The 14,491-nt window shown below is 41.9% G+C and overlaps 1 protein-coding gene across 4 annotated transcripts; it reads left to right on the plus strand.

Annotated features, from left to right (window-relative positions):
- The first annotated feature begins 1,628 nt into the window (after positions 1-1,628).
- Positions 1,629-14,149, plus strand: safb (scaffold attachment factor B). 4 transcript variants are annotated; one of them, XM_072660108.1, is made up of 22 exons: positions 1,629-1,919; positions 3,361-3,448; positions 3,528-3,595; positions 3,687-3,893; positions 3,987-4,022; positions 4,138-4,180; positions 4,924-5,371; positions 5,765-5,808; positions 7,002-7,099; positions 7,586-7,735; positions 8,799-8,896; positions 8,985-9,028; positions 9,140-9,219; positions 10,070-10,215; positions 10,808-10,840; positions 11,027-11,317; positions 11,444-11,578; positions 12,155-12,200; positions 12,365-12,471; positions 13,082-13,137; positions 13,221-13,275; positions 13,695-14,149. In XM_072660108.1, exons 1-22 carry the CDS (start codon positions 1,752-1,754, stop codon positions 13,819-13,821), a joined length of 2,568 nt encoding a protein of 855 aa, XP_072516209.1. In that variant the 5' UTR covers positions 1,629-1,751; the 3' UTR covers positions 13,822-14,149. The 4 variants fall into 4 exon arrangements, with proteins under 4 accessions (XP_072516209.1, XP_072516210.1, XP_072516211.1 ...); XM_072660109.1 differs by having other exon boundaries at positions 3,528-3,592; XM_072660110.1 differs by lacking the exon at positions 10,808-10,840.
- Positions 14,150-14,491: the final 342 nt, after the last annotated feature.

Consider the following 14,491-nt stretch of genomic DNA (forward strand, 5'->3'; position numbering starts at 1 on the left):
CTATGTACTATTTATGTAGTGATTGAGGGTTATTGTTTAGGGGTTATTATGTAGGGGTTAGTCTTTAGGGGTCAGTGATTAAGGGTTAGTGATTAAGGGTTATTGTTTAGGGGTTATTATGTAGGGGTTAGTCTTTAGGGGTCTGTAATTAAGGGTTAGTGAAGAAGGGTTAGTGATTAAGGGTTATTGTTTAGGGGTTATTATATAGGGGTTAGTCTTTAGGGGTCTGTTTAAGGGTTATTGTTTAGGGGTCTGTGATTAAGGGTTATTGTTTATGGGTTATTGTTTAGGGGTCTGTGATTAAGGGTTATTGTTTATGGGTTATTGTTTAGGGGTCTGTGATTAAGGGTTAGTGAAGAAGAGTTAGTGATTAAGGGTTATTGTTTAGGGGTCTGTGATTAAGGGTTAGTGAAGAAGAGTTAGTGATTAAGGGTTATTGTTTAGGGGTCTGTGATTAAGGGTTAGTGAAGAAGAGTTAGTGATTAAGGGTTATTGTTTAGGGGTCTGTGATTAAGGGTTAGTGAAGAAGAGTTAGTGATTAAGGGTTATTGTTTAGGGGTCAGTGATTAAGGGTTAGTGAAGAAGAGTTAGTGATTAAGGGTTATTGTTTAGGGGTCAGTGATTAAGGGTTAGTGAAGAAGAGTTAGTGATTAAGGGTTATTGTTTAGGGGTCTGTGATTAAGGGTTAGTGAAGAAGAGTTAGTGATTAAGGGTTATTGTTTAGGGGTCAGTGATTAAGGGTTAGTGAAGAAGAGTTAGTGATTAAGGGTTATTGTTTAGGGGTCAGTGATTAAGGGTTAGTGAAGAAGAGTTAGTGATTAAGGGTTATTGTTTAGGGGTCAGTGATTAAGGGTTAGTGAAGAAGAGTCAGTGATTAAGGGTTATTGTTTAGGGGTCAGTGATTAAGGGTTAGTGAAGAAGAGTTAGTGATTAAGGGTTATTGTTTAGGGGTCAGTGATTAAGGGTTATTGTTTAGGGGTCAGTGATTAAGGGTTAGTGAAGAAGAGTTAGTGATTAAGGGTTATTGTTTAGGGGTTAGTCTTTGGGGTTAGTGATTAAGGGTTAATGAAGAAGGGTTGGTGATTAGGGGTTATTGTTTAGGGGTTAGTGATTAAGGGTTAATGAAGAAGGGTTGGTGATTAGGGGTTATTGTTTAGGGGTTAGTCTTTGGGGTTAGTGATTAAGGGTTAGTGAAGAAGGGTTGGTGACTAAGGGTTATTGTTTAGGGGTTAGTCTTTGGGGTTAGTGATTAAGGGTTAGTAAAGAAGGGTTGGTGACTAAGGGTTATTGTTTAGGGGTTAGTCTTTGGGGTTAGTGATTAAGGGTTAGTGAAGAAGGGTTATTGTTTAGGGGTTAGTCTTTGGGGTTAGTGATTAAGGGTTAGTGAAGAAGGGTTATTGTTTAGGGGTTAGTCTTTGGGGTTAGTGATTAAGGGTTAGTGAAGAAGGGTTGGTGATTAGGGGTTATTGTTTAGGGGTTAGTCTTTGGGGTTAGTCTTTAGGGGTCTGTGATTAAGGGTTAGTGATTAAGGGTTATTCTTCATAGGTTACTATGTAGGGGGTAAGGGGTCGAGTGTAGCGCGCTTAACCAAGACACCGCGCATGCGCACCTGCAGCCAGCGAGGCCATTTTGTCGCTTGCAGGAGAGCGAGGGTTGAAGCTGGGCTCGGAAGCGCAGTTCTCCAGCACCGGGCTCTGAGATTAACCGTGCGCGATAGGACTCCGTCAGACAGCATTCGCGGAAATTCAGCCATGTCTGAAAACACTTCGGCAGCAGATTCCGGACCCGCCGAGGCGTCTGAAGGCGCGGGGGTTCGCAAACTGTCCGAGCTGAGAGTGATCGACCTGAAGGCCGAGCTGAAGAAACGCAACCTGGACATCAGCGGCAACAAGAGCCTGCTGTCCGAGCGCCTGAAGAAGGTCGGTTAGCGAGCTGCTGACCTGTATATAACTCGTGCTAGCGAGCCACCTCTCTTTAAAACAGACTAAGCCTAAACATAGACCTGGGGCTAGCTGGCGTAGTGGGTCAGCAGGAGAATTAGCTAGCTAGCTAGCTGGCTAACGTTGCTTGTGCTAAGCTAGCTAGCGCTGTGTGCAGGATTTGCGCATTACAGCCTTTCTGCTGTTTTGAGCGTGATTTAATTAGCTAGAATTAATTAAAACAGTGCAATATTAACCTTTCCGCCCGTATTAAAGCTCTGAAGACGACACTAATAGCTACATAGCTAGCTAGCAAGCTACCTTACGGAGTTTACGTTAGCTACGTTAGCTACGCTGCTTGTGCTGCGTGAATACGACGTAGAGCAGGCCCACGTTTTTATGCTGCTCACAGTTTCTGCTTCTTTTGCTCACTTCCTGAGAGAATTACTGCATTTAAAATATTAAAATGATAAAATTACCGTGTATATTAAGTATTTCCAAGCTGCAGTATTCTTAAATAATCAGCTTTCAGCTGTGTTTGAGTCCAAAAGTGCAGAAAAGGGAGCTCTCAGTGTTGCATGAACCACAGACCTCTTAGATACATAAAGCATATAGAAACTAGTCCCAGACTAAATGACCCTTTCAGTGAAGCTGACAGCAGTTCTGAGTGCCCTGTTGGTCAAAACGTGGGCTAATATCTGTCTAAGTATCCTATTTATTATATATGTGTAATATGAGGATCAGTCATATATTGTGATCTGTAGGTAAATGTGTGTATTGTAGGTAATGTATATTTTATTTATTACCATTATAGCTGCGACTTCCACTTTATGTGGGTCCAGCAGTTCCGCAGTTAACGCCGTGTCCAAACTAGGGATGCACAGATCCAGCTTTTTCAGTTCCGATACATAAACTTTGCATATTGGTCGATACCCGATACCAGTGCTGAATTAATAAACCGTGTACCTCACCATGTGGGAGAGACGTCAGGCATCAGGATTGACTTAAACATTACTTTATATAATCTAACAAATTAACACTGTGAAGTAAGTGGATCGGTTCCATGGATCGGCCTAATTATCCGATACCCGATTCAGCTAATTTTGTCAATATCGGGACCAATACCAGATCCTAATATCGGATCGGTGCATCTCTATTCCGAAAATCATGATGTGTGTACCGATAGAAGTGCTTCAGAATAACCTGAAATAAAATTTTGTGCTGCAGAAGAACCAGTCTATTAAAAAAGCTATTTTATATGATATGGCTGAAATGTATATTCCATATTTGAATGATCAATTTCAGTGTATTTCTATGTGACAACTATATATGGCTAGAAGTGAGGTGTTAATAATCAATATAATGGCATATAATGCTATGTATTAATGCATCATTATTTTATAGTACTGCTCCCCTAAATTTGCTGTGCTTCTGCTTCTAGGCCATTGAGGAAGAAGGAGGCAATCCTGATGAAATAGTGGTCCAGCTTGAAATAACTCCCAAAAAGACACCCAGGCGAACCCCTAAAGGTAAGCGTGTCAAGAAGTGGATTCAGTTGCCTCAGAAGGTGTGTTTATGCTGCCGTTTAACCACAATACCTTTTTCTAGGGAAGAGACAAGATAACGATGAATCGGAGGATTGCACAATCGAGGAGGATTCTGTTGACGGCCAGGTGGTTTGTAGTGATCGAGTTCTCAATAACAATAATGATAAATATATAGCCTGTATGGTTAAATGTAAATAATGTACATATTCTCTTCCACCAGGATGATCCTGATCCACAGGCAGAGAACCTTCAGGAGATGGACATCATGGACATGAACATTCTGGACGAAGCCGATATCGATAACGAGGCTGAAGGCGATGACTATGATGAGAACGAGCTCCTGGACATGATGTCAAATGACGCAGCAAACGACGACGCTGCCGATTCTGCAGCACTCGAGTCACCTGGGAAACCTGGGGCAGAGGAGGTCGGTGCTTAGAAGGCTTTGATGAAGGCTTTGATGAGATCTCCAGTTGTCTGTGGTCCTGATCTCTAACTGCGCTGCGTTGATTTGTTTCAGGAAATGGAAGCGAAAGATTCAAGCTTTCAAGAAAAGGTGAAACTGGATTCTCTGGTATTCAAGAAAATGGCTTGAATGGTGTTACCCGGTGGATGTTCGCTTGCTTGTGCTTTGTATTGCAACTCAAATATACGCCTTGTTTATTTTGTAGGACGGTCAAGAGGAGGAATCTGAAGACATGGCTGGAGAAATAGGTACTGTATGGAGAAGAGAACATCGTTGCTTAAATGCAGGGCCAGTTTATAAGCTCGATCAGTTGTTAAAAGTACCTCTTAGTGCTGAACAAGAGACTGGAAATCCAGAGATGGTTACTGGCTTTGTGGGTAATGCCTCCTGAATTTGTTTAATAGGAAAGTTTGTGATGAGGGATGGTTGCTGAGCTTGTTTCTGCTCTGTAGGGTTATGCACAGAGCCAGTAACGAGGGGTTAAGTTAGTTTCTAGTGAAGTCTGTAGTTCTTACAGGTGCAGTTCAGTGTTTCTAGGTTGCCTAAAGAAGACCTCAGAAGAGAAGACGAAGACACGGATCTATTAGGACTCTATTTGTTTATTGGAGATTCACTAATGGACTTGAGAATTGCTTGATTCAAAAGAGAGAAAAAAGATACCTTTACAGCACAAAAAGCCCTCTTCTGTATCACGGACACTTGCACTGCAAAATGAACCAACGATGGACACTACTACTGGATCTGTGTGCTGGTCTTGTGGCATTCTTCACACTCGGGTCTCAGCTCGGCATCAGGTGAACTGACAGAGGTTCCACTTTAGTCAAAGGGGTTGCTAGCTTTCTTTGGCCTTTTCCAGTCTCTTATAGGGTAACTGCAAATGCCTGTCTTATGTGAAGCAGTGGGTCACGTCCTAGTCCAGTTCCACAATAACCAATGCAATGTCTCAGACGTAATTAAACTCTGTGCCATTCTATTCCTGTTACATTCGTAGAAAGTGACAAAGTAGCCGGGTCTTGTAGATCAGAGCTGCATAAAGAAGAGTCAACTGAGGAGTCGAGCGAAGAGAAGAAAGCTTCAGTCTGGGATTCTCACAAAGAGGAAGGCAATGTGTCCGGCCTCAGTAAAGCCGAGGAGGCTGGCAATATGGAAGGCGAGTCCTCAGCTTGTGAAGCGGACGTTGACGCGTCGAGGCAAAGCGAAGTCGAGCCGACATGCGAGGACCATCAAGGTGGTCAGGACAATGCGACTGATGCCGAGAGCGCATCCGCTCGGGCAGCTAACACAAACGAAACGGGCTCGCACGAAAATGCAAACGCAGCCGATTCGGAAAGCGCGTCAAAGGCGGAGGGGTCTGAGGAAGACAAGAAGACTGAAGAGAGTGCTGCAGAATCTTCAGAAGTGAAAGAGTCCTCTGTAGAGGGTGATGATCAGAAAAAGAGGTTTGTTGTTTTCTGTATACTAGAACAATGTCTGTTACATTGGCTCCTTTGTTAACAAGTTTGGGTGCTCTTGGGAGGTGTAATGGACTGCGCATTTCGTCCCTCATTATTTTTATTTTTTATTTTTATTTTCATTCCCATTTCCCTTTGTCCCCTTCGTTAACTCCTTTAACCGTTTGATTGCCATCTTCTAAGATGCATTAGTGGCAGGTGTAGAGAAATTTGGCTTCAAATGACTTCAAGGAAAAACATTAACAACAAAAAATACGTTAAGTGTTTGTTCAGTGCCCGAGGCCGCCGCCTCGCCAGGTGGGTATTTTTATGAAGCTCCAGAGTCTCCAGGTCTCTAACCTGTTTGAAATGCTCTAAACTGTGTGTTTTCTTTTCCTCTAGCGGTGATGAGAAATCAGGTAAAACTGAATCAAAAGATGACAAAGGTAAGAGATTCAGACTGATCAGCGTTTTTATTGTTGTTATTATTATTAGATCAAATGTAAACAAAACAGCATTTCTGCTTCATTTAATAGCTAATTAGACCTCAAAGCAATACAATTGTAACCTTTCCACCTTGTATTTGGGCTCTGAATACAATACTAGTACTTTACTAGCTACCTTACGGAGTTTACGTTAGCTAATACGGCGTAAAGGCAGGCCCGCGTTCTTACTGTTTCAGCTCCTTTTGCTCACCTTCTGAGAGAGTTATGGCATGGAAAGTTAGATCGTCTCTGTGATTAAAATCGTGTACATTATGTATATGTAAACTGCAGTATTCTTAAATAAGCAGCCAAAAGTGCAGAAGAGGAAGCTCTTGATGTTGCATGAACTAGAGACTAGTAATAGAAACTAGTCTAGCTGAAAGCAATTCAGAGTGCTAAACTGGGTTTATAAATGTGTAAGTATCATTTATGTATAATATGTGGATCAGTTATATATTGTGGTCTGTAGGTAAATATATGTAAAGGTGAATATCAGTTATAGCATGTGTGTATTGCATGTATCTTCATTATTGCTTTTATATATACACATATATATATTATACACACCCTCCTTAGCAGGGGGTGCTGTAGCATGGCTGATCCTACATGAGCTGACCCTGGCTTCCTAAGCTGGTGTTTACAAAAAGAAGAACTGTACAAATATTATTATTAGGTCTACACTATGTACAATTCTTTCACTGTACTGTGCAGGAGTACTGTTACCACATTTCCACATGTCACATAGGCAGATTTAATCAAATGTCATGTTACAGTTTTAATGCACTGTTGTGATTTTCCATCATTTCTGCCAGAGGAAGGTTATCTGCCCAATATCACTTCTTAAAAGCTGATACCGATCCATTAAAATTGCCTTGATCAGTAATAATAATAATAATAATAAATATAGTAATTAGGGATGTCCTGATCTATATGATCCAGATGTCCTTTGTATATGGCAGAATAAAATATTGCATGTTTTTTTTCCTAAAGTTATGTAGGTATCTTTTATCCTTTATTGTTTTTTGCCTTATTTGAAAGTATTACAAAAGCATATTTGCTTTTTCTTGTGGCATTTGACACCTGAACGATGGGAATAAAACCTGGGCCTTTAATTTCAGCTACAGATGACCAACATGTACCTCTCATCCTAACAGGTAGTGCTGCAGCTAGTGGAAGAAACCTTTGGGTTAGTGGGCTGTCTTCAACCACTAGAGCGACTGATCTGAAGAACATCTTCAGCAAATATGGCAAGGTTTGTGTCCTGTAAGGAAATGTGGGCTGGCTGCCTGTAACGATCTGCCCAGAGAGAGTTATATAAGCAGGAGTGCTGCTGCTGTTCTGTACACCCTTCAGCCATAACATTAGTACCACCCTCCGAATAATGAGTAGGTTTCCCTCATGCTGCCACAACAGATTGGAGTGTTTGAGGCTTGGTCTTCACAAGACCTCTGAGGCTGTCCTGCAGATCTTTAGTGAGCCTTGGGAACCTGTGACCCTGATGCCAGTTCACCAGTTGTCCTTTCTTGGAGCACCAAGCACTGCATACCAGGAACACCCCGATGTTCTGACCCAGTCGCCCAAAACGTCACTTGCCCACCCCATGACCCCTCTGGTGCTAATGTTATGGCTGATTGGTGTATGAAGGCTAATCAGTCGACAGATTTTTAATGCATCAAAGTGAAGCTGGTTGTTGGGTCCCGTTCAAAGCTAAACGATTGACTCTTGTGTATATTTGCAGGTTGTTGGTGCAAAGGTAGTGACGAATGCCCGCAGCCCCGGGGCACGCTGTTACGGGTTTGTTACAATGTGCTCCACAGAGGAGGCTACAAAGTGCATAAATCACCTGCACCGAACTGAGCTGCATGGCCGAATGATCTCTGTTGAAAGGGTAAGTGTGCTCTTGGGGTATTAACTGTTCCTACAGACACTGAGACACTAGAGATCAACAGATATTGTTTTTCTATAAACAATGCCGATGTTTAGAGGTCGGGGCCAGCCGGTGGCCGAAATGTGCTGCCATATTTTTTATTTTTTTGTCCCCCCTGATATCTAAAAGTTAGCTAAATGCAAAAGTCACGCTAATAAGAACAAGTGGATGCGCAACATGTCTGAATATAACGTCATTTATTGAACACTGATGTTAAAACGTATTGAAAACTGAAAAATAAAAACTTGTATATAAATAATACTGCTGTAAACACAACTTTTCTTTTTTATATATAAAACAAAGTCTTCAAGTAACAACTGTGAAAAGTAGTGCACTTTTAGGACAATCTTTTTTTTTTTTTTTTTAGTGCAAATGACATTGCAGCAAACCCCTTATTTCTGAGTGAAGGAAATTATTTAAACGTTACGGAACAATAGAAAAGGGCATGTGCTTTAGATTTAACTCAACTGCAGCCCCTGAGTCTTCATCACTTTCCCCATCTTTCACTGAAAGTTCAGTCCTCCTAGAATGACAGTCATGCAGGAGGCAGGAGACCTCTGCATGTTCTCCTGCAAAGCGGCTCCTCTTGTCATAAATATTCCCAATCTCACTAACTACTCTCTTGCTGGGAACAGAGGAGGGGGGGGTGATTCTTTAAGATGGTTGAGGCACTGGGAAAGGGACAATATATTATTATGTATGTATGTGTGTATGTGTATATATATATATATATATATATATATATATATATATATATATATATATATATATATATATATATATATATATATATATACATTCTATATATAAATAAAAATCAGAACTATTGTTGCTGTCTTCCAAAAGTTTGGGCTTGAGGTCTTTCACATGCGGCAGCAATACTGCACCAATAACATTCAAATCGTCACTACTAAACACGGATATCGATACAAATCGATGCCAATACATAAATAAAAAGACCAATATCGGCAGACCTGTATGTCGGTCGATCTCTAATACTGACCCCTGATGTTACTACGTCTAGGCCAAGAACGAGCCAGCTGGAAAGAAGCCTGCAGACAAAAACGATGCCAAAAAGCCCGGCGGCGACCGGAGACACTCTTCCGAGTCCAGGACTGAAAAGTAAGACTTTGTCATGCAAGACTAATAATGTTGTTGCCTTCTTTCATGATGAGCCAAAGATCTCACCCCAGCCCTTACTCTTGTGCAGATCTGACGACAAAGATGAGAAGACTGAGGGCTCTGATGACAAAAGTGAGTGAACAGTTACTTGTTCTAGGTTGTTTTCTTTGTCCGCTCTCCACTGATCATGCAGAGCTTTATGGAAGTGTTACAGTGTTCATCAGGCTTGTATCTGTGCTGCAGCTCGTGGAGAAAGGACTGTCGTGATGGACAAATCGAAAGGCGAGCCAGTCATCAGTGTCAAAACGAAGAGCAAGGAGAGGGTAAGGAACTCCTCCTCCGTCAGTTCTGTTGCGGTCACTGTGTGAAGCTTGACATGTTTCTGAGGCTGAACCTGTCCTGATTTGACTCAACTGGGCTCAATTTCCCCAAATCTTATCTGGTAGATAGTGTGATTCTCACTCTGCCATTTCCGAGTCCTTCATCAGTTGCCCTTGTCAATTGAGTAAAGCTTATTGGAGCAGGGAAAGTACTCGCAGGATGCCCAGCACTAGCAGGAATGCTTAATCTTCATCCATAGTGGCTGTTTGTATTTTATATAGTTCCAGGCATCATTTTAAAAGGCCTAACTAGCATCTATCCTTCTAAATCCTGGGTCTAGGAGTCCCACAGGGTCCTATTTTAGGACCTATGAAATTGATGTTAATTTTGAGAGCAACGCAGATATGAAGGTGAAAAACAAAGGAGTTATTGCCAATTGACATGTTAGGTAGTGTTCTGTAGCATAGCCTTGCATCTCTCAGCCTCGTGAGTTCACAATTCACAATTTTTGTGGTGTTTTTCCCATTATTTGGGGCTTCACTACCTAGCATGCATTGTACAACTGTCAAAACATCAGCAGTCTGGCTTCCTTCATCAGAAAGCAGTTTTATTAGCCTATTTAGTATTCTGAGAATCTCACTTTATACTATCGTGGCACATCTGTAGCCTGCAGACTGGCTGGAGCTCCCATTTTAATACATTAAAGAAGTATCTAAATATTTGAATCAGGTCTGTTTAGATTCAGTGTGGATCCTAAACATCTGCAGATGTCTTGTTTTTGTGTCCATGTCTCTCTATTAAAAGACTGTTGTATGTGTTGGTGTTACAAGTCACTTGTTTTTCTGTCTGTAGAGCTCAAAGAGTCGTGACCGCAAGTCCTCAAGCAAAGACAGGAAGGACATCCTGTCATTTGATCAGATCAAAGAACAGCGGGAGCGCGAGAGGCAGAGGCAACGGGAGCGAGAAATCCGGGAGGTGGAAAGACGCCGGCACTCAGGGTAGGTTTTGATGGACGACCACCAGCCTTTCTTCCTTCTTTTTTAGTAGTAATGATCTGGATAATGTGGAAAATATTTGAATAAAGCCTTAAAAATAGGATGACGTGGGAATTATACAGAGTGCAGCAAAATCAATAGAAATCACTGCTTTCTAGTTTAGTGTTTTTTTGTTTTTGTTTTTTTTGTCATTGTTTTGACCTTCTGGCCAATAACAAAAAAATGCCCCAAAGTTACACTATGGTTGATCTGTCATATTTGAAACCTTTGGTATTTATGGTTGGTGGTTAATGTAGTGCAACAGAGAACACCACTACCTGCCAGTCAGCTACCACACCATGTGAGAGACTGGGGTTCGATTTCAGAGCAGGGTGACTATGCTGTGCTACACCAATATAAGTCCTTGGGCAAGACTCTAAACACTACATTGGCCCACCCCTGTAATACTAGTAACCTTGTAAGTCTCTCTGGATACAAGCATCAGCAAAATGCAGTGAATGTAAATAGATATTTTAATAAACCAAGAACAGAACAAATTGTTTAACCCTTTGTTTATATCTTACCTGAAGATAATTATTTAATCATGTTGTTGCAGAGGTCTCCAAAACTCCAAAACTAAAACTGAAGGGTTAGTCTGCTTCTTTTGACCTGTTTTATCTGGGTATCAAAATATTGTTTATAGCAAAAATGCTATAAAAAAAATGCTTTTTTTTATAAACCATATTTCCACCCCTAGCTGCAGTCTGTGCTCTTGAGCAGATGACTGCTGTGTGTTTTTACTCTGCATTTTCTAATTTGTGCTTCCCGCCATCAGTGACCGCGACAGCCGCAGCGAGCGCGAACGCATTCGTCTGTTCCGCGAGCGCGAGGAGCGAGAGAGGCTGTTGCGCAAGCGCAACTGGCTGGAGGTGGAGAAGCAGCGCCTGGACGCCGACCGCATGGAGCGCGAGTTTCTGGAGCGCGAGCGCATGCGTGTGGAGTACGAGCGGAGGCGCGAGCAGGAGAGAATTCACCGGGAGCGTGAGGAACTGCGCAGGCAGCAGGAACAGCTTCGCTATGAGCAGGATCGCCGCCCGCTCAAGAGACCGTACGACATGGACGGCAGGTGAGGCTTACGATTCACAGTGTGTGCTGCAGGAAAAGCCTCGGGTTTTACATTTGTAGTTTTGTATTTCTTATGGAGATTTCTAATTAAAGAGGCTAAAGGCGTGTTGATTCCTGTTGCTCACAGGAAAGACGACTGGCAGGTTAAGAGGATGCCCATGGATGATCGCTACGGACGGTCAGACTTTGGACGGCAGGAGCGCTACCAAGACTTTGACCACAGAGACCGCAACCGCTACCAGGATGACATGATGATGGACAGGTAAGGCTGGATGATATGGTAAAAATGCTAGATCAGGATATTTAAAGACGTTTTTTGCGATTCACGATACTGTAACTGCAGACTAAACACACCAGTATCAGATTCTTATAAACTACTATTTAGATCCTCTCCTGTACTAAATACAGTGATTTATACTTTTTATAACATCTTATACAGATTATAACATCTGCTGCTCTTCATCTAATGAACCCAGTCTAATTACACTGTTAGTAATGAAACCTGCAGCTGATCAGTGTTTATTAAGCAGTAATAACAGTCTCCTCCATATGATTAGAAAAGCTTGCTGTTATCACCATCACTACATTTATCACAATACGATAAAATATTAACGTATTGCCCAGCTCTGTGGACGGGTCCTTGTTCATGTTTCATTCTTTTTCCTGTTCAGGACCTGTTGAAGCTTCTTTTGTGTGACTCTTATATTTCCTTTGGCCGTCATTTAGCAATTAACTTGTGGTGTATAAAGTTGTTTCACTATATTTGCAGCTGCCTTTCATATAATTATAAATGTTATTGCAATCATTGTTGATCTGGTTGCTTTTGAATTGTCCTCAGGAGAGATGGTGCCAGAGGAGGTATGCCAGGAGACAGAGACGGCCAGGTAGAGATTTTTAAATATTTATCTTATGATTATTATTTATTTATTTATTTTCCCATGCATTCTACAGAATGCCCACAGTAGGGATAACCTTTCTAATGATGAGCTTTTGTGTGTGTGGTAAATTGACATTGGCCTGTGTGTTTCATCTCTCTCTCACTTTCCAGCATTTCTCCGATCGGGACAGACATGCGAGAGACTCTCGTGACAACTGGGGAGGTGGAGGCACTTACGATAAGCGTCCCATGAATCCCACAAGGCCAGTGCCTGGCAGGTAAGATGATTTTCACAGGTTTTCTTTGATTGATGAATGCTTTTACAGAGGACTGTGTGTAGAGTTTAGGTATTATTCCACTTTCAAACCACAAGAACTCCCCATGGAATTATTTTAATATACTGCATAAATGAAACCAGCAAGAAATAATTCAATTCTAATATCCAAAAATAAATATAATAGATTCTTCAGCAGCAGTGGACAAAACTGCAAAATGCTTCTCAACTCTGGTTGCGTAGAGTATATTACCTCCATGCTCGCTGTGAATGGATTTTATCTCGTTCAAAGTTTCTAGTTTTTATACCAGAGCTGCGTAACACTGCTGCAGTTATTCTGCACTAGTGAGCTGGGGCAAGGTACTCTGGACTCTACTCTAAATTTCTACTTTCTAATAGTTTTTTTTATTTTCTGATCACTTTTTTATTAGTATTAATATTAGTATTATTATTATTATGTATTCCTATTATTTCTACTCCTATCTTAGTTTTATTTAATAAATCTACGCTTAAGTCTTGATTTTACCAGTCTGTCTTGTTCCCAGCTACATTGTAAACCCAAGCTTGAATATCAGTACGTCTACTCATGTATACTATCTTTCTTACTGGTGCAGAGAGAGCAGAGACTGGGAGCCTGGACGCAAGATGGACGGGGATAGACCTTGGCAAAGTAGGTCCAGCGTGTTACATCTAGCTCTGCCTGCTGGACAGTTTCATCTGAACCTTGTTTAACGTATGCCATCTCCATCACAGGTGCAGAACGAGGCATCCCTGGTCAGAGTCATATAGCACGAGGGGGAATGGCGAGGTAAGGATTGTTCAGTGGCCGTCAGGGTCTATGATTCTCACAGGGGGTCGTTTGTTGATACGGAGATAAAGTGGAGCTGGGCGATAGGATGATATTTTATTGTATCTTGTTTAATTATGTTATGATGATAACAGTAAGCTTTTCTAATCATATGGAGGAGACTGTTGTCACTGCTTAATAAACACTGATCAGCTGCAGGTCTTTAAATATCGTGATACAGTATTTTTACCATATCGCCCAGCCCTAAAGTGAATTAACTCATGTTGACCTGCTATTATTTTTAGCATATGTTGTTGATGTCCATATAAACGCTCTGTATAAAGGCTGTTCCTTTAGGTTGTAATTAGAGGAATGGCCATGTTGTCACTGTTGAACCCTGTCAAATGTTGCGGCTAACGCTGTTCTCTGTCGATCCCCAGCCGTGGTGGATACATGCAGACTGGAACGTCGCAGTCTCTATCTGGAGCCTTAAACCGACAGAACCAGATGATGCAGGGTGGTGGGATGCAGGGAGGAGGAGGAGGTGCCTTCGGTCGGCGCTACTAGCCTTCACTTCTCTCCCTGTCCCTCTCTGTCCTGTTTTGTACCTAGTTGTGAGCTCGCGGCTTCTATGTAGCCTCTGAAGCTTTGTAAATTTGTTCAAATTTTTAACTTTTTTCCTTTGCCCATTAAAAGACAAGCGGCTATTATAAACTGTAACGTCCGAGATTTTATGTTTTTGTGTTTTGCCATCCATTCCAAATATCACTTTTAGAACCTTTTGTTGTTCGGTGGGTTAGTCTCAGTGAAGGACTTGTTTGCTGAGCTGAATCTTGTGTTGTAAACAGTCACTCCAGTGCTTGTTTCTATCAGAATAAAGGGTATCGTGATTTCAGACCACTGGCAGTCCTGCCTCTTTTCTCAAGTATCGATCACTTTCAGTTTTTACTTTTTGTGTTTGTATTTATTCCTAAACAGGATTTTACTTGCAAAGATTCCACATAAGCGATTGGTGGTGGTGGAAGTGGCGGCTCAACGGTTAGAGCTCCAGGCTATTAATGACAGGGTTGTGGGTTCAATACCCAGGCTCAGCAACCTGCCACTGTTGGGCTCCTAAGCAAGATCATTCACCCTCTCTGCTCCCCAGGCACCACAGCAATGGCTGCCCACTGCTCTGGGCACATGTGCTCACTGTCCACTGCATGTGTTTCACTGGTGTGTGTTCACTGCACAGATG

The sequence above is a fragment of the Salminus brasiliensis genome, chromosome 17, assembly GCF_030463535.1.
Source record: "Salminus brasiliensis chromosome 17, fSalBra1.hap2, whole genome shotgun sequence".
Classification (NCBI taxonomy): domain Eukaryota; kingdom Metazoa; phylum Chordata; class Actinopteri; order Characiformes; family Bryconidae; genus Salminus; species Salminus brasiliensis.

Bases quoted from the DNA above. Each gene is read 5' to 3' on its own strand.
- safb (XM_072660108.1), top strand. From the start codon at position 1,752: ATGTCTGAAAACACTTCGGCAGCAGATTCCGGACCCGCCGAGGCGTCT. The intron at 1,920-3,360 runs GTCGGTTAGCGA...TTCTGCTTCTAG, and splicing joins TGTCCGAGCGCCTGAAGAAG to GCCATTGAGGAAGAAGGAGG. The intron at 3,596-3,686 runs GTTTGTAGTGAT...CTCTTCCACCAG, and splicing joins ATTCTGTTGACGGCCAGGTG to GATGATCCTGATCCACAGGC.